This window comes from Grammomys surdaster, unplaced genomic scaffold (genome assembly GCF_004785775.1).
Source record: "Grammomys surdaster isolate TR1022 unplaced genomic scaffold, NIH_TR_1.0 362, whole genome shotgun sequence".
Classification (NCBI taxonomy): domain Eukaryota; kingdom Metazoa; phylum Chordata; class Mammalia; order Rodentia; family Muridae; genus Grammomys; species Grammomys surdaster.
Genome location: NW_021604781.1, coordinates 2,443,864 through 2,463,311, shown reverse-complemented (window position 1 = coordinate 2,463,311; position 19,448 = coordinate 2,443,864). Strand labels below are relative to the sequence as shown.

Below are 19,448 nucleotides of genomic sequence, written 5' to 3'. Positions count from 1 at the left end.
CGCATCCTTCCCCACAGTCCCGCTACCCAGCGCTGACTCAGCCCCACGCCCTCTCCGCAGTGCTGCCGCAGCTGCCATGGCAACCGTGCGCCACCGCCTCTCCGCGCAGGTCGCGAACTAACGGACTCTGGACGGCGGCTAGCGGCGCCCCGCCTCCTCTCCCCTCTCCTTTACAGCCTTGACCTGCAGGATCTAAGTGGTGAGCCCGAGGGGCCGGGCGAGACCGGGAGACGCTGGGTACGGAGCCCAGGTGGGCAGTCCTAGTCCAGAAGCCCTCGGCCGCCGACACCAGGCCGCTCCCCCGGAGGAGAAGCTGGAGAGCCGGGCCGACAGTAGCACCGATCGCAGGGTATCATGGGTCTTGTAGTTCGTTGGCTCCTCAGGCTCGGCGCCTTGGCTGGGTGATTCGGGCCAAGAACTACAAAGCCCAGGGGTCCAGCATGCGGCGACAGACTGATAAATTCCGAGCTGCTCCGATGGTGTTTAAGTGGCTCTTTGTCTACAGGGGGCTCGGGGTGGTCGCTGGATTGGGCGGTGTGCATCAGGCGGGGGTAGCGCAGGTGAGCTTCAGTGCTGCGCTCTGGCCTGGCAGCCGCTGCACACGCGGCCCCGCCCCATCGCCACCGCGCGGGGCCTCGGCCTCATAGGGTGCTGCCTCTCGGTGCAGAACCGTATGTATGGCGCAAGGTCGATGCGAGACCCGACAAAGCCGTCATTAAAAGGCCTTTGCCTTTTCCCGTGAATTTCTAGGTATTTCTGTTTATTTTTCAAGTACCTCAGAGCTCTTGGCATAGTAAACCCATTCATTAGCGTGTGTTCAGAGGACAATAATATTTAAAAGGACAAGTGTGAAAGCTGATGAAAGATATTACTGTTATTTGGTGGTGTCTGATATATATATAATTTTGCATTTTAGCTGATGCGGTTCAGTGTCATAGAGTAATGCCCAACCCTTCCGTTTCCACTCCCCACTTATCAGCTTGAATGTTGCCCACACATATTTTGATTCTACTTTGAAGACCAGTTAAACTTTAAATGGCTAGTTAATATTTGCCTTTTTCTGAAGAGTGTCTTTAGTATTTGTTTCTTTCTTACCCAAGCTCTTGCCAGAACTCACATGTGAAACGGATAGGTCTGGAGTATTTTGGAGAGGTCTTAAATAACTAACTCGGTTTCATTCACTGATGAGATTTCTCAGTGGGTTTTGATATTCTGTGATCTCACACACTTTGTCTATTTCGTTAAGCTTTGTTTGACCTTTCACTCTTTTTGAAGTTTCCGTTGCTAGCTTTCCTTCATTTCTCCTTTTGGTAATAATGTCTTTCCTCTTTTCCTAGCCAGCTTTACTAGCAATTTAGTAATTTTATTGAACTTTCTGAAGAATCTCCTTTGACCACATTGAAGTGTTTTGTATTCTTTTTCTGTTTTTTTTAAATTTGATTTATTTATTCACATTTTATTTTGTTTTAAAGACAAGGCTTCACTGTGTAGTTTTGGCTAGCTAGAACTCACTATGTAGACCAGGCTGTCCTAGAGCTCAAGGTATCCACCTGTCTGTCTCAGCATGCTGGGATTAGGCATGGCTCAGGAGGATTTCTTCTCTTTATTATTCGTAGTGAGAATTTTGAGTTTTTCTGCTGGGGGGGGCAGCCCCAGCTTGGGGGGATGATCTTCTTTCTTCTTGTTGGTTCTTCTTGAGGCAGTGGAGGGGGAAGAGCGTCGGTGGGGGTAAGACTTGGTCTTACGAGATTCTGGGTATGTGTGTGTGTGTGAGAGAGAGAGAGACTTTGTCTTACAAGATATTTAGGGTTGCTGTATGATAAAAGTTTACTTATCCAAGTCTAAGCTCCTATGTTACTGTAGCTGATCTGCCTTCTTTGATCCTCGGAGGCCAGAAACTTGTAGTTTCTTGCACTTATCACCTCACCCTAAAAAAAACAAAGGATTAAGTAAATAGCCTTTGTACTATCTCAGCAGGAACTGCTGGGCTCTAACTTTCACCCTGCTAGTCGGAAGTCCCAGGAAAAGACACTTAGAGATGTGGTTATTGTGTTTATTACTAAGTTGTTAAAAAAGTTTACTATGAAAGCTATCTAAGGGGAAAAGTGGAAAGATCCTAAGCGGGGAAAGAGAAAAATTCTACTCTATCTGGGGAAAGGGAAAAAAAATTCTCTCTCTCTATTCTGTCTTCCTCTCATCTCTTTGTCCTCAGTACTTATACATCTTTCAGTACATGATCACATGTTACAAAGTTCATCACAAGTTCACATGAAAAATCAAATCATAATTTAAAATAGAAGTTTACAACAGAATGTTTACATGCATATCCATTAGGAGTAATTATCTGGCTAAACATCCATCACCTGCCTAGCTCCACAGGTTCACTGAAGGTTTAAAACTATAAGAAATTAGTGAAGTTTTGTATAGATAAACCCAGTCAATATTTTATCTTCTGTCCTAGCACCTAAATAAATCATTAATTCCCTTTTTATGACCTTTGGTTAATTGTTTTACAACCTCTTGGAATGTGCTCTGAGTAGGAGAAAGTCTGGTTACTACCTAAGAGCAATTAACTGATGACACTTGGGAGACTGACAGAGTTCTCATTGCAGTTTTGGCTATCAGAAAGGGACCATTATAAAAGAGCTTAGTAATCATTGATATTATTTTAGGAATTCTAATAGGATCATCATTAAGACTTGAGAAGTCATCTAATTGTCTATATAGCATCACCACAAGACTTCATTTTCGTGGATCTGCAGAGATCTGCTCCAAAGGGGTGTGCTATTGCTTAGTGATTGTTATATATGTTTAATAATAGGAAGAGCATATTAATAGCAGGAATTTTTCCTAAAAATTAGTCCCTTACAGCCTTGTGGAATAAGGCTGCACCTGTCGAAGATTATATAATAATCCAAGGCAGGCCTTTTCAGGATGATCACCTGCTAGTTGTTAGCTTGTCCCATTATGGTTCCTGACATTTTTCTAACGTGGAATTTACAGAGAAATATTGTCAGAATTGTTTTCATTTTAATACCATGTATGGGACGTAGGGCTGTTTCAGATTGTCCACAGGGACTGACTATAATTTAGGGATATGATTTTTGCCAAGAGGCGGTTAGTTTCTGTGACTGTGTGATGTGTGGAATTCTGGGGACTTTTCAGAAGGTATATAAATGCTAGGGCTCTAAGAAGTGGCGTTGGTTGTTGATCACCATTCATTAAGTAGTTGTATCTATGCAAAGAAACAACAAGAAGAAGAAGTTAGATATCCTGATGGCAACGATTGAACTTGCCCCAAGGAACTTGAGATCCCTAATCACCAGGAAATAGTCTTGCTAAAGACCCTTTAATCCCAGGCCAATGGCTTGCTTATTCTGTAGCATGACTATGAGGTTTGGTAGTGAAGCCAGCAGACTCTACGGGTGGCTCTTGTTTCTCAACTATGTTTCTCTGTACCTCTAGGCATTTTTGTTTTGTTTTGGCCTTTAAGTGACGATTTCTCTCATTAAAAATTCCAGATGTTTTTTCATTTCAGGAATTTCTTCATATTTCATAAACAAAACTCCTAGAAATGGAAAAGCTGACCAATCACACAGACCTGAACTCAACCGTCTACTTTTCATACTTCTCCAGATCTGCTGCAGAGACAGATGTGGCGATTTTCTTAAGCACCAACTCTTAAGTCCCCTCTGGTGACAGGCATCTGCAGCTCCTCCTTGGACAGGGCCCAGATCTCTTCTGGTGTTAAGCCATTGATGTGACAACTTGTTCTGTGTCTCTGGAGACACAGGCAGAGCAGTCAGCTGCCATTCTGGTACCTGATCTCAACACTTCCATTACTACAAAGTTACCAGAAACTCTCAGAGGACTATGTTATATGTGCTTTCCTGATACCTCTTAGAAGTCTCCACTTCAGTCACATCCTGAAGCTTCAGAAGAGATTCAAAACCTATGCAGGAGCTGGAGAGATAGTTCACTTGGAATGGTGCTGGCTATGGAACCCCGAAGACCAGGGGTTCAATTTCCTACACCCCCCACCCCCAGTGCTATGTATATTGGCACATGCTTGTCATCCTAGCTGTGGGGAGGTGGAAACAGAAATCCCTGGGGTCCTGTTGGCCAGCTATCCTAGCCTACTAGGCAATCCTAAGGCCACTGAGAGACCTTGTCTCAAAAACCAGGGTGAGGCAAGGAACGGTGGTACACACAGTCCAGAAACCAGAAGGTAGAAGCAGGTAGACTTTTATGAGTTTTGCAATTGTGTGACATTTGGAATTCTGGAGACTGTTAAGAGGCTGTAGGGGTTTGAATAAATTTGTCCCATGGGAACTGACACTATGAGGAGGTGTGGCATTTTGGAGGAAGTGTGTCACTGTTGTAAGTCCTATGCTCAGGCTACACCCAGTGCAGAAGAGACCTTCATAGTTGCCCATGAAACATCTCTGGTTACCTTCAGAACAAGATGTAGAGCTTTCAGTTCCCCCAGCACCATGCCTGCCTGGACACTGCCATGCTTCCCTTCTGATGACACCTCAGAACCTGTAAGCCAGCCCCAGTTAAATGTCATCCTTTGTAAGAGTTGCGTTGGTCATGATGTCTCTTCACAGCAATGGGAATCCTAACTAAGACAGAGGGCATGTAGATGGTAGGGCCCTGAGAGCTGGGGTTGTTGTTGGTTGTTAGTTGGTTGCAGTATGTTAAGTAATCATGAGCAAGGAAGAAAGAAGACCACCTTAGATATCCCAGTGTCCAAGATCAAGCTTGCCTCAAGGAACTCAACGCCCACATCACCAGGAAGTAGTCTAATGGTAACCTCGCCCCCTTCCCCCTCTCTTCCCTTTTCTTTCCTATCTAGTGTTAGGGGGTTGACAGAGTGGAAGAAAAGGGATGGAGAAGTCTGGCTACAGTTATGTTTTTCCTTTCTGCCCCTTTGGGTTTAATCCCTCCAGCCCTCAAATGGGAGGTCCAAGAAGGCACCAGCAAACTGCAACCCAGCAGGCTCTTCCTGAATGACCTATGAACTAGGGATAACTTGCTTTCTTCTAACAGTTGAAGAAAAAAGATATTTGAAAACTCATAAAAGTGAAAGGAAATTCGTGACTATCCATGAGTTTTATTGGGATGCAGCCACACCCAGCTGTCTATGTACTGCTTCTGGCTGCCTTCCTCTGGAAAGGCAGAGTCGGGTAGGTGTGTCAGAGATACAGTGACATTTGCACAGGCTTTATGCAGTGCTTGATAACACTGTCACCCGAGTCTCAGTGCCGTACGTGACACCTAAATTATTATTTTTTATCAGTGCATACTCATGTCAAAACAAGAAAAGGTGAAGAAATGCATTAGGAATTTTAACTAGGGAGCAGAGTGAGTCAGAGGATGAAGCAATGTGCTTGCACAGTACACAGGGCTGTGCCGAAGACCTGTACACACCTCTGTCACCAGAGGAAGCACCCACCATCCCATACCAAAGGTATATAAGAAAGCAAAGGCCAGAAGAATCAGCAGACTTTGGTGGGCCATCTTCCTCCAGATTTCTCTTCACAGAACTGAAAAAAATGGAAATGCGGTCAGTTTCCAAGTGGCTTATGTGTTAGCCAAGGAAGGAAACCATTGACCAGCAGGGAAGCTGGATTGCAGCAGGCTCAGAACTGTGTCTGGAGAAAATAAATTTGTTTAAAATTATTAGCCTTTTGGCACGAACGGTGGCTCAAAGCATTGAGGGCACCATTAATCAATTAAAAACCAAAGCAAATGATTTTGAGTGGTTTTCCTTGGCTCTTGATGAGATGGCAGATGTTAGCAATACTGCTCAGTTGTTTACTTGAGAAGTCAACACTGAGCCTGAAGTTTTTGAGAAGAGAGTTTTAACAAATGGTTGTGTGTTAGGGCGGTGAGGACACATGTACAGTGTTTTCGAGGCATTGAAGCACCCGTTCCATACAACTTGAATCTGAGAAGATACATTAGAACGATGGTTGTAAGCATCAGTGTAGAACGGAGTGAGCTTTAAGGCGGATGTGGTTATGGTGCTATGAAAATGGGGATCAGATGAAATTCGTAGTTATCTGACATTAATTCTTTGGTGTTTTGCAGATAATACGTACATCTGTCCCAAGGTCAGGGTCTGTACAGGGTTAGTTTTGGTCCTGATGGAATTAGCTGTTGTCAGTTCTATGGCTCTGTGTCAAGAGTAAAAGCAACGCCCTCCCTTGCCTTAGCCAGGTTTTGAGTGTAGGGTAGAAGCAGGAAGTCATCAGAATGAGAGGAATTGCCCTCAGCCACTCTTGCTGAACACCTAAGTGGCTTTAGCCGTCAGCCTTCACTATAAACGCAGTGATATTTCTTAATGAATTCACCTTCCTCACTCCAAGACAGAGCAGGTGCTTATATCAAAATACCACCGTAAAACTACTGCAGTGCCAGTTAGTGTTTTTACACAACTTCAGGGTTGCTCAGCTTCCCGTGTGGTCAGAAGGTAAAACAAACGACAAGTGACGTCTGCGTTCCTCCTCGGCATGGCTGTCAGCATTCCTTGGAGCTGAGGCTGGTTTCAGTGTCGTTTCCCAGACTTTGACACACATTTCCACATTACATATCCGTCTACTGTTGTTGAAGTAAATTCCTTTCAGCCTGGTCTTTAACTGGTCTTGAAGATCTGCAGAATACATTGTTTAAATACTCTCTGGACAGTGACTGTGCTGTGGCTACAGTTTGCTAGCAGTATGTGGGGAGACTGAACCGGCTCCCACCGAGTCATTTAAGAGAAGACTGCACAGACAGAATCCATCCAGTGTTATTACAGACTGCCTCTAATGGCATCGTGCTTGTGATTGACAGTAGGGAACACCAACTCAGTCCTAAGCCTTGACTCTAGTCAGCCCTTTTCATTAGGAAGCTTACTTTACAGAGTTACTGCTATCTATATTCTTGAATGTTATCATTATATAATAGAGAAAATTTTATTACTATTATTAATTATTATTATTGTTATAAATATTTTTGGTTTGTCAAGACAGGGTTTCTTTGCATAGCCTTGGCTGGCCTAGAACTAGCTCAGTAGCCCAGGCTGGCCTTGAACTCACAGAGGTCCTCCTGCCTCTGCTTCCCAGGTTCTGAGATTAAAGGCATACACCACTATGCTGGACAATTTTGCTTGTTAGTTCTTAGAACTTAAATACTCGTCTGAATCTTTACAAAAAGGATGCCAGTCCTTTTGTTCTGTCAAAAAAAAATTTCCTACATAATGGCATACCTGCACATATTAGCAGCCAGCAACCTTAGAAGAATGAAATTCACAGCGAACTTTGTTGAGGTTTAGCTAGTCATAAAGCAGGAGTTAAGAGTATTGCCTAAAGGAAGAAGGGTCTGCTTCAACTCCCATGGCTTTGGGCTTCAGGGAAGGAAGGGCAGACTGGTTTCATGGTTTCAGTCCATCATAAGGTAGTCAGTGCTTCAGGGCAAAAGGGCATGCAGGGCAGGGCTGTGGCACCCAGCACACCAAGAGAACAAATACCTTTTTCAGTCTGGGTCCCCAGCCCACAAAATGCTGCTACCCATATTCTGGGAAGGCCTTCTTCCCAAGGGTGGTTTTCTCTGGGAACATTCTCCTGGGTAGACCCAGAAGATGCAATGTACTGATCTTTTAGGTGCAGCTTTTTCAATATTTTTAAAATGTATGTGTGTGGTGTGAATGCATGAGTGTATGCATGGTTGTGGGTCAACGTATGTATGTCCACTGGCATGGGTGTGAACAGAGCATGGGTAGTCAGAAGGTGCCAGCAGGGTTCTCCTTCCTTGGTCCACCTTCTATAGTGAGGCAGGGTCTCTCTCGTGAGCCCAGAACCTACTGATTCCACTGTCTACTTTGGGAGAGTCAGGCTACCCAAACCAAAATAATTCTCTAGAAAGGCAAGGAGAAGTACTTCTGTTTTCTTTAGTAGATATTTAATTGGCTTGTTGTTCCAGAAGATAGAGTAATTGGTACTCATCCTGGGTTCTCTCCCCTCCTCTGTATTTTAGGACTTTCTATGCTTATGGTCTTGGGAGGAAAGTGTCTTCGCTAATAAGTCTTGGGTAACTCTAGGAGATTTTAGGAAAGTCTAGAGAAAAGTTAGACTTGCTGAGCTGAAGGACTGGCCTAGAAGCCAGAGGCTCGGGGTATTCCTAGCATCAGATGGATGCATCAGATGGGATATTATCAGGTAGGCTGGAGAGATGGCTAGGCAAGGGAAGGGGAGAGCCAGCCACGAAAGTTATCTGACCGTCTTTCCCCTATACAAAGTCAGTAGATGTTGGAGAAGGGCACGTTGAAGTGTGGAAACCTCTGTGTAGTGCGTGCTTTTCTCTTAGTGTGCATTTCTCTGCTGTGCGATGCAGTTAAGGCACTGAAATGATGATGGGCGTCCAAAGGCCGTCCTCTGAAGGCTCACGCTTTACTCCTGGGGTCCAACCTCCTCAGTGGAAACAGCAAACGTTAAAATACTTGATGATACTCACACAATTCTTCTATGTTATAAAGAAGCTGGGGAGGACAGAGTCTTGTGAGTATGTCTGACTGAGTTTGTCAGTCACAAATGAGCGAGGAGCACTCATGGCCACTTTTCCTCGTAAATCAACCAGTTGTCTGTCACCAGCGAGAGGCTCTCCGTGTTATCTCCCTGGATGTCCTGTGATTTCCTCTGTGTGCACAGAATTGGAAATTTAGTTCAGTGTTAAGGCTGTTCGGACTCTCAAGGCACATGTTACAAAACCGATAATTGTTTTTAAATCAGTGCAAGAACCTTTTAAAAAAAGAGCCTTGTTTTTATCGTGCAGGTGTCTGAAGGAAGATGAATTTGGCAGAGATTTGTGAGAATGCAAAGAAAGGCCGGGAGTATGCACTTCTGGGTAATTATGACTCGTCAATGGTGTATTACCAGGGAGTGATACAGCAGATCCAGAGACACTGCCAGTCACTGAGAGACCCAGCCACCAAAGCCAAGTGGCAGCAGGTAGGACTATGCCCATCAGGGTTCCACATGCCACGGTGGATGTGCTCTGGTAACTTGAGGAAGCAGAGTTGGGAAATTAGCCAGAGCTTTTGAACATTGTTCTTATTTGTCTGAACACTGAATACATTTCACATTTAACTCTGCATGTGGTTCTGATACGCTACCTACTTACTAGTCTCTGTATTTTTGACCATACATTTTAGTCTTTGAGGATACTTAATTGTAGTTGAATGTATTCTTAATTTTACAAACTTTCACGCTCAATTGTATCTGCCAACACAGTTTTGAAGTTAGGTATTTCTTGTCGCTGTCTGTCTCTCTTCTCATTTCTGTTTGTAGCTCTGACCTATTTAGTAAACGCTTTCCTTGAAAGTCTTCTTACAAACACAAATGAGCTGGTAATCTAATAAAAGGCACTCACATCTTTTTTGTCTTTTTGACGTACAACTTGATTATATAATAGTCTAGTTAATGCAAACTTGAATTATGAGTCCTCCAATTATCGTTGTAACTTAAGACCCTTTTAAACTTAAAAGTACAAAGAGAGCACTTTGAAGTTTCCGTTTCCTCTGGTGCCTTTCCAAAACCTCTCCTCAATTCCCTACAAGTCAGGAGTTAGTGCTTCATGAGTCTTGAGGGTAAATTTGGCTCATTTCCAACAAAGACTTACCCAATTCCCTTGAGGAAGAACCCCACACTTGCTGTAACTCGGGCTGTAACCCTTAGAGCTCCCAGTTCTCCTGCCTCTCACAGGTGGGTGCTTGCGTTTGTGGTGGGGAGTGTCTCTACTGATATTCCTGTGTGTCCTTTCCACTGGGTCTGGCATGTAGTACCCCAGCAGAGTTTCATATGTCCTACATGCTGCCACTTGGCTCTCACTTGGGTCTGTCTTTGGTCTGTAGCTTCCTTGTGTGTTCTTTTCAGTACTGTTCCAGGGGCAAGCTCTTCTGCTCTGCCCTAGAGTTAAGCATACTTTCTGGTTTGAAAGTTACTGTAATTATTAAAATCGAGTTTAAACATCCAGCTTTCCTGGGTATTGTTTGCATGTGAGAACTGGCTTACACTGAGCACCAAGTTAGAAAACAATGCTTTCCACATTGTAGGTACTCAGTTACATTTTAAACCTTATCCAGGACTCAAAAGAGTTGAAGCCAAAAGAGGCTGTAGTGAAGGGGACCATACATAAGGGTGGACCGTGTGTGATGCTTAGCACTGGCCGGCAGTAGCCGGACTCTGGGGACAAGCATTTCATGCCTCGTGACTGTGGAGATGGTAAATGGGGTGGAAATTTTGACCAATTTTATTTTAACCTCTAAGGATATTGAAAGATTTAGCATAGTATCTTCTGAGTCTGTAGTGGATAGCTTCTTACTGATTGAAATGTTTGTTTTAAATTATATTAATAGCGACCACATTTTTATGAGATGCACAGCTTTTCCTTATGTGACGAGGCATGCAACGTAGCCCTCTCCTCCCTGCTGTCTGTCTGTCTGTACCTCCCGGAAGAGCTGTGTGTCAGTATTTCTGTGACTCATTTTGCACCCTTTGACTGACAGTAAGGAAGCTTGCACTCTGTTGTAATTTATGTGCACTGTGTGTGAGCTCTGAGCGGCTCCTGATATAACGGCTCCCTTCTTCAGGTACGGCAGGAACTCTTGGAAGAATATGAACAGGTTAAGAGTATTGTCAGCACGTTAGAAAGCTTTAAGATGGACAAGCCCCCTGACTTCCCCGTGTCTTGTCGGGATGAACCGTTTAGGGACCCAGCAGTATGGCCGCCCCCGGTCCCTGCGGAACACAGGTGAGTGAGACTCGGCCGATCCGCACTTGTAGCTAACGATGCTCCTTGTGACGCTTTATTTGAGCAGTGTTTTTCAGAACCATTTTGGAGGCTTATAAACTTCGTATGCTTCTCATGTTTATTCCATACAGGTGTGCAGAGCTGGCGTGTGCCCTGTCATGCCCTTGCGTTCAGTTTCCTTACAGCTGTCCCAGTTACAGGTGCTCTATGACTTACCAGTTCAGAAAAGTCCTGTAGACCGTGGTTTCAGCCTCAGGCGTTTCCTAGAGGAGACTGACTCCTCGCAGTGAAATTGTGAGGAGAGTGTCTCCCCTGGCCAGGCTGCCTGCACTCTGCTGGGGAAGGATGCTTGTCATTTTCAGTGGTTACTTACTCAACTGTCGGGTCAGACTCCTCAGGGCAGCATGGAGGGCTTTTATTATTCCCCAATTTCTCCACTCTCTTCTTCCTCTTTTTTGTGTCCTGTCTGCAGTGTCTTCTTTCTCCAGGGAACACCAGCAGGTCACACCTCCCGACTGCTCCTCTTACTCAAGCCTGTCGACTGATTGAAACATTTTGCTTGTTGCCTGGGCTTGCAGGTGTTACTTTGCATTCTCGTGTCTCTTTGCGCTCAGGGCAAAGGCCACTCTGTTTACTTAAAAACCAAACAGCAAATGTTCAGTGCAGACACTGAGGTTTGCCTGAAGCGGGAGTTCAACACCGGGTAATACCATTAATTTTACAGGAGATTGAAGCCCTGGAGACCTGGGTGTGAGTCCCCTTAGACCAGGATCTGGTATTTGTGGCTTTCCTTCTGTCTCTGCATTATGAGGTGGTACAGTACACAGAGTGTTGTCTCAGAAAATACATTTTCTCTTAGCCAGTAGCTGGGGTTGTCTGTTCAACTAACTGTTCTCTTGAGGTTTTCCAAAAACTTTGAAAGGATTATGGAAAAGGATTGTTGTTTTGTTTTAAGTCAGGGCCTTGCTTTGTAGCCCAGGCTAGCCTAGAACTTGCCGTAGCCCAGGCTGGCCTCTATCTCTGATCCTCAGGATTGTGGTTCCACATCACTACACCCATCATCTAGCTCTTTCAGAATTTCTTCCACTAAGTCACAGGTGGTTTGTGATTTTCCTGGTGAAGGCAGATACTAGATGAGAACTCTAAAGGAAAATTCTATCTATCTATCTATCTATCTATCTATCTATCTATCTATCTATCTATCTGTGTATACACACACACACACATATATATGTATATATATATATATTTTTTTTTTAACTAGGCAGCCCCCACCCCTCAGAAGGCACCAGTTCAGGAGTCAGGGTTGTTCTTTTGGAAGCTCCAGAGTAAATCTTGGAGTGAAAGAAGAGATAATGAGACTGCAGTCTGTCGGAATGCCACATTTTTTCTGTATATAATGGAATGCCTCACTTTTTCTGAAAGTCATTAATTATGAAATTAGAGCTAATAGCTAACAATAAACTTACATTTTAGAGTATAAGTTCTGAATTGTTAGGTGACCAGCGTTACTTTTGGAAGGCTGTGCCTGCAGATTGTAACTCTAATATTTGTGACTCAAATGGTAAAAATTGTGACTAACATTTTTCCATGGATGATTGCCTACCTGGGAATTGTCCTTCATTGCAGGCTCCCTTCCTGCCATGTGTTCTTTCTTCTATGCCTATAGCATAGACTGCATTCATTTTTATACTTATTATTAATACTCTTGTTTTTTAATTTGAGGCAGGGTTTCTCTGTGTAGCTCTGGTTGTCCTAGAACTCATTCTGTAGACCAGGCTAGCCTAGAATTCAGAGATCCACCTGCCTCTGCCTCCTGAGTGCTAGGATTAAAGCTCTCTACCACTCCCCCCCATGGCTATGTATAGTTCTTGGATGTAGCAAGTGATTCTGTGTTGTCTGTGGATTAGACAGAGACAGTATATGAAGGGACAGGAGACTGGAAAGAGCCTCTTACTTCCACATTGGTTACTTCTGCATCACTGACGAATACCTGAGAAGAACATGAAAGGAAGGCTCAGCATTTGAGGCTTTGCAGGATGAGGCCTGTGCCTGCCTGATGCCCTGCTTTGAGCAGGGTGCCTTGGTGGGGGGCACACCCGGCAGGGGAGTGCCTCTTCCTACATGGCAGACAGGAGGAGAGGGAGTGAGAGAAAGGAGCCTGGGGCGAGATTAGTACATGCTCCAGGCAGCCATCTTCCAACATGGCACCGTCACTGGGACCTGCGTGCAACATGTAAACCTGTGGGGACATTTCATGTTCAGACTGTGACATACATGCCAGCAACCACAAGAGAACATGGTTCAAGAGTTGTGCAGAGTAGGTTCATAATTTAAGACTTCAGGGACAGACTCTGTAAGCAGTAGTGGCCTGCCACCCGTGGAGGATGCTGTAGTGACGTGTGTAAGGCACATGTTCTGACACAGGATGCTCAGCCAACGGTGCACTCCCGGTTAAAGGCTTTGGGGAGCTAGAATTGAGCACTATTTATTTGACTCCTTTACAAAATTTGTTTCTTTTCTTTTCAAGTCATGAGCAAAAAATTCCACCTGGTGATAATGACTAATTGGAAAGTTCTTTACAAAGACAGTGGCCATCAGCCCAGATTCTGGGTCTGAGCTGTGTCTCTGAGAAGCACAGGCTCTGGAGCCTTAGTGTTGTAAGTGCTCTGAACATCTCAAGGTCTATGCTCTGCGTGTGTGTGTGTGTGTGTGTGTGTGTGTGTGTGTGTGGGGGGAGGGATGGGACTCTACCTCACAGGAGTAAGTAAGAGAATTCAGTGATGATAATCAGCAGGTAATAAATTAAAATCAGTGCTTAGCTCTAGAAAAAGAACTATAGCATCCTTTCAGATAAATAATCAAAGAATGACATAATTAACAACTATCTCATTCAGAAAATCTTCAAGTAGTTGTATTTTCTCTCTGACATTTCTACACAAACCCTTAGTTTTCTAGACTCGGCAGAGAGAGTGTTGAAGATATGTGGTGTTAGTGTTGGTTTTCAGGGCAAGGGTGGCCATTCACAACCATTGATCACGTGCTCTTTCTACGCACGCAGTCACTTATTTAAGTCGTCCCATGACTTCATCAAGTAGGGACTGTTCTAGCATGGTGATGTTCATGAAAGTGAAGGTAAACTTGCTATTTCCAAGGTCACCTGAGCAGGAAGGAGGCAGTGAGGACCTGAATCCAGCACTCGTCAGTACTCGGTCAGCACTGGTCAGTACTCGTCAAGCATGGGTGGCCTCTGGTGTGTCCTCTCTGCCCTGGGAGTGTAGCACACATATCCAGTGGCATTTGCAGCCACATTTTTGTATATATTCTGTGTCCTAATATCCATTTGTTAAATTCTTACTAGTGGTGGTAGAGATTGAACATCTTAATGAAATAAATATTAATAATGTAATGCAATGAAAAATTTCTCTGTGGGAACACCACAGAAATTTTGCTTTTAGTCAATATGGAAATGTACTTTACTGCCCTATGAAGCCTTTCAGGGTGCAGTTGATGTGCTTCACTTTGGCCACTAATTGGGCTGACGGTTTGTGCTTCTGTCTGGCTCAGTTTATGGACTTGTACCCCAGAACTTCCTCTCCATCTTCCAGCCGAGTGTAATGGCGTGTGCGCACGGCGGCTTCTTCTGGCGCCGTGGTTTGCCCTGGTTTTCAAAGTTAGACTTTCTGTGTCATGGATCTGCTGAGTTCACTCATGGTCGTGCTTTAACTCACCAGCAGCTGCTTAGATTAAGCCGACTTTTATAACAGTGTGGATATGCTGCCTTCAGTGTGACTAAACTGAGCTGTGAGAAGAGGGCCGTGGGGGGTCGGGGGTCAGGGAAGAGCAGACTTAAATTCCAAAGAGGCAGAGCTTTGGACCGCGGCCTTTGTTAGTAACATTGTACATCTAGGCTTAGTAAGCCGGGCTCTTTAGCAAGGTGACCTGTCCTTGCGAGGCTGAACCTAAGGCTGTCTGTATCTGGAACAGTACTTAATGTAGCATATAGTCAATAGAATCCTCTTTCTCTCTCCCTCTCTCTCTCTCCTCCTTCTCTCCCTCCCTCCCTTCTTTCCTCTTATGTGTATAAGCGTGTGCGTGTGTGTGTATGTGCGTGTGCGCGTGCGCATGCGCCTGCAGGTAGGGAGGCGTGAGGAGGACGCTGCTCTTGATCTCTGCCTCACTCCTTTGAGACAGGGTCTCTCACTGAATAGAGCTGGGCTGGAAGCTCACATCACTGCAGTTGCAGGAATTTGCGGACCAAACGCAGTCCTTTTGCTGCTCCCCAAGTGCTGCCCCTAGAGCCACCACTCTATCCCTAAAATGTTCTCTACTCATTTTAAAAGGTAAATAATGGTAGATCTTTTTTTCCAGCCTTATCATTTTTAATTTAAGGTGTACAACCTAATGATGGGATTAGATTATGAATTAATGACTACAATTAAACTGACCTCATTTCAAGAATTTGCCCTTTTTTTTTTCTTTTTGTAGTGAGAACATAAGATCTGCCTTAGAAGAATTCAGGTATATGGTAAAAATGGTTACCTTTATATATGCTAGATGTTCAGAGCTGGAACTTTACCTGTGACAGTGTCAACCTGTGTTATGGTCTGAGTGTCTGCCAGAGCTCCTGTGTTGACAACTCACTCCCTAGGGCAGCAGCATCGAGAGGCTGGGTCTGTAAGAAGGGATTGGGTCCTGAGCGTGGGGCCCAGAGACAGATTAGTGCTGTTTATGGAGAAGGTGGTGATGGTGGTGGAGGTGATGTAGGTGCTGTACCTCACAGGGAAGTGGCTCCTCTCCACCCTCAGGCATGGGAACATGTCCAGTGAATGTCCTTACTGGTGTGGGCTCCTCAGATCCAGACTTCTCAGCATCCAGATGAGAGCAAAGACATTTCTGCTCGTTCTGGATTACCCAGTCTCAGATATTTTGTTAAGTGGCACAGAATGGGCTGAGAAGCCCTGTCTCCCTTCCTTTCAGCCTTGGTAACCAGCACTCACCTCTGCGGAGCTGCGATCTGCCGGGTTTAGATGCAGATGTAGTAAGATCCCGTTATGTGTCTGCAGGGTGGTTGTTTCGCTTGGCACAGTGTCCTCCGGGTTCATCAGTAGACAGGCCTTCTGTAAGCTGGATGATAGTCCGTCTTCTGTCCACCTCACATTCTTTATCCTCTCATCTAAGTTACTTCCGTGTCGTGGTCACGCGAATAGGGTTGAAAAGGGGACGGGGTGCAGATGCTTCTTCAGCACCCCCATTCAACTTTATATATTCACAAGGAGGATTACTGGATCATATAGTAGTTCTGTTTTTAATTTTTAAAATATTTTTAAATTTTTATTATATGTGTACGTGTGTTTTGCCTATACATATATCTATGTACTTTTTGATCACATATGTGCAGTGCCTGCAGAAGCCAAAAGAGGGCATCGTATCCTCTGGAACTTGAGTTATAGACAATTTTGCACCACCATATGGGTGCCAGGAAACCCAGGTCCTCTACAATAGCAGCCAGTGCTCTTAACTGCTGATCTTTTCCTCCATTCTCTATTTTTAATTTTTGAGACACTATTGGTGTTCTTCATGATAGATATACAGGTTATATTCCCATGTGGTAGGTTTTAACCAATCCTGCCTTTTGGGGGAGGGGCAAGTGAGATTGTATATGTGAATCTGAAATTAGTCACTTAGTTTGTTATGTATAGGTAATTTTGTGACTAAAGCCCAAATATGCCTTCTAATGCTATTTTATCAAGACCTGGAGGGAGGGGCTGGGGAGAGAGCCCATTGTGTAAAGGGCTTCCTGTGCAGACATTACCTGGGATTGGATCCTGCACCCATTAAACCTGGCCGTAGAAGTTCATGCGTACCTGAGTCCCGGTGCTGGGAGGCAGAGACAGGAAGATCTCTGGGTTTTACTGGCCAGCTGGTCTAGCTCAGTCAGTGAGCTCCACGTTCAGTGAGGCGCTGGGGAAGACACTTGACCTCTGGCCTTTGTAGATGCGTGTGCGTGTTCGTGTGTGTGTGTGTGTGTGCACGAATGCTTGGGGAGTTGGTACAGTGTGTCTCTATGTACACTTAAGGAGATTGGTTTTCCTTAAGTCCCTGTGGGATTTCATACAGACTTGATGTTAAGGTTGTTGTCACATGTGTCTCTGAGTACCCTGGTAGCTTGAGCAACTGTCAACACTCAAAACAAAACAAAAACCAGCCAATAGTAAAAAAGGTTTGGTTAAGGCTGGAGTCAAGTACTGAGAGAGAGAGGAAGGTGTCTGTAAATCTGTCACCTCTACTCTGACTCAGGTTTCCTGGCATATAGGGGGCAGGGACGAGGAGGGTCACACAGGGTTACCAAGGTTACCTCCATGCTTCCCTTGTGTGAGTGTGCATCACAGGTTGCTTTGCAGCCCTGCATCCAACCTCCAGAAGGAGACTGCTGCAGGACGAGTCTGCCATGTGCTTTGTAAACGTTTGCTGTATGCCAGGCACTTATCCTTGGCCTTGCAGGCTGTGTGGTGGCAATAACAAAGCCACAGAGCTTGGCCTGAGGAATGCTGGCACCTGTTACCTACAGAGCTCTGCACAAGCTTCTGTGCACGCTGGACGGGATGCACAAACAGAGATGGGCCCTGCCCTGGAAGTGTTTGGTCTTGTAGGTGGGTGTGAGAGCATTCTGGGTAAAATAGACTCAACCTGGTGACTAATAGTGAGAACGAGAGAATGGGTAATCATCTGTGGCCAGGAGTAGAGTGGAGAACAGACTGCAGGAGGGTAGTGGGGGTTATTTAACAGTGTCAGCTGAGCTGGAGACTGTAACTTTAATATTTCCAAACATCTATTTTTAATGATGGTTCTTAAACACTTTAACTTCCCTTGTAACCCATCACCCACCAGAGGTAGTGGGAAAGAAAGGATGTGAAGGAAGTGGACCTGTTTAGAAAGGTTCTTTGGAGCAACTCCCATCTGTGTTGTCAGGAAATGGCAGTTCAGTTCACAGGTTAGCAGCGGCAGCGCGATCCACTCACAAACACTTCACAGATACACCGGCAGTCCAGTTTGGGAGAGTCAGGATAACAAACACGTATCAGCAGAGTTGACATGACCTAGCAGAGACAGCCAGGCCTCAGCCTCGCTTGAGTCAGCAGGAGGGACCAGGAGGAACACCAGGAGTTCTCAGTTGTGCCTCTCAGGGAACTGAAGATCAGTGAAGATGTGAGGCCCACAAGTGTTGCACAGCGAGCTGTACCAGCAAGCCCAGCTCAGCTTCCATCACCGTCCGTCGAGCCCCATTTATACCCTGCAAACAGCACGTGTCCTCCACAGGTCTTTCCTCAGCTGACATCACTCTGCCGATCACCCCAAGTCCACAGAAGCAGCAAGAAACTGCAGCACACCACCAGAAGTTTTTTGGCACGTTTCTCTCTGACAAATTTGGCCCTGACAAATGTAGCTAAACTACTCGATGTAAGGCGGACCAATAATAGATGTGTGCCGTTAGCACAGAATCCTTCATCACGTGTCCTTTCACGTGCTTGCTTTAGCAGAACATCCTCTTTCCTGTGTCTGCTTCAGCTAAATGTTTCTTCATGAGTTGCTCCAGCAAAACACCTTCCAACACAACTGACTTTCCAAAGAACCCTTCAGGAGACAGACATTTTAAGTTGTTGTTTATATGATACAGTAGGCTATGGACTAACACCAGTGCTGTGGTGTTACGCCCATTCCCTTAACATTCTGGAGTTATATTATCTTCTGGAAAATGGGGTGGCCTCTGATTTCAGTGTTAGGTACGTAGGGAGAGGGGTGATTTGTCTCAATAATAAATGACATTTACTGAGTTCTATACGTGGTTTATAATTTAATCTTCACAACCTCCCACAAACACAGGCACTCCAGGACAAGGGCTGGGAGTCAGATGGGCTCTAGCAGCATGAGCGTCCCTGAAGTGAGGGAACACTTTCAGAAGGACACATTCTAAATCTTTATTTTTGGATATTTGAGACATGCTCTGCTGTGAAAGCCTGGGCTGGTCTCAAACTCGAGCTCTGCCTGTGGCGGTTTCTCCAGGTCTGAGATTTCAAGCTTGTACCTTGTGTGTATAGTTAGATTGGAATGGCAGAGAGCGACAGACCGGGTTCAGGATGGAGACAGTGAGTAGGTCTACAGCTGGTTGAGCTGGTCCCACTCACAGGGGAGCAGAGAGGTGAGACGGTTGAGGGAAGCCAGGTGTCTGCAGTAGTTATTTACAGAGAGTGGCCAAATGCTTGTGCTGCCAGGAGGGCTGGTGCTGATGCGGCGGTGCTGATGCAGGGGTGTGGACAGAAAGCTCAGTCAGAGCAGGGTGGCAAGTGCAGAGAACCAGCTCCTAGTGCAGGTACTGCTGTCACTTCACAGGAAGATGAGGGTCCAGGTGTCAGAAGGGGAAGGGCATCCTTTTGGGCTTTGATCTTGATTTTTGAAGTTTCATTATTTTCCTTTTGTAAGCTCAATGTAGGAAACATCTGTCTCCTGCTATAAAAATACTTGAATTTTGGAAATCAAGGTATTTATTACAGTAAGCGCCTAAAATATTTTTTTTAAGATTTATTTTTTTATGTTATGTGTGTAAATGCCTTGCCTTCTTATATGTCCATACATGAGAGACCAGAAGTAGCATC

General features: G+C 45.0%; 1 protein-coding gene across 1 annotated transcript in view; it reads left to right on the top strand.

The window, feature by feature from the left end:
* Window positions 1-476: 476 nt before the first annotated feature.
* The window catches only part of Katnal1 (katanin catalytic subunit A1 like 1), a 53,037-nt gene continuing 34,065 nt past the window's right edge, over window positions 477-19,448 (top strand). Inside the window, exons 1-3 of the mRNA XM_028779779.1 lie at window positions 477-560; window positions 8,818-8,993; window positions 10,634-10,794. Coding sequence (XP_028635612.1) covers window positions 8,832-8,993; window positions 10,634-10,794 — 323 coding nt within the window. The 5' untranslated portion in view covers window positions 477-560; window positions 8,818-8,831. The remainder of the gene's footprint in view (window positions 561-8,817; window positions 8,994-10,633; window positions 10,795-19,448) is intronic.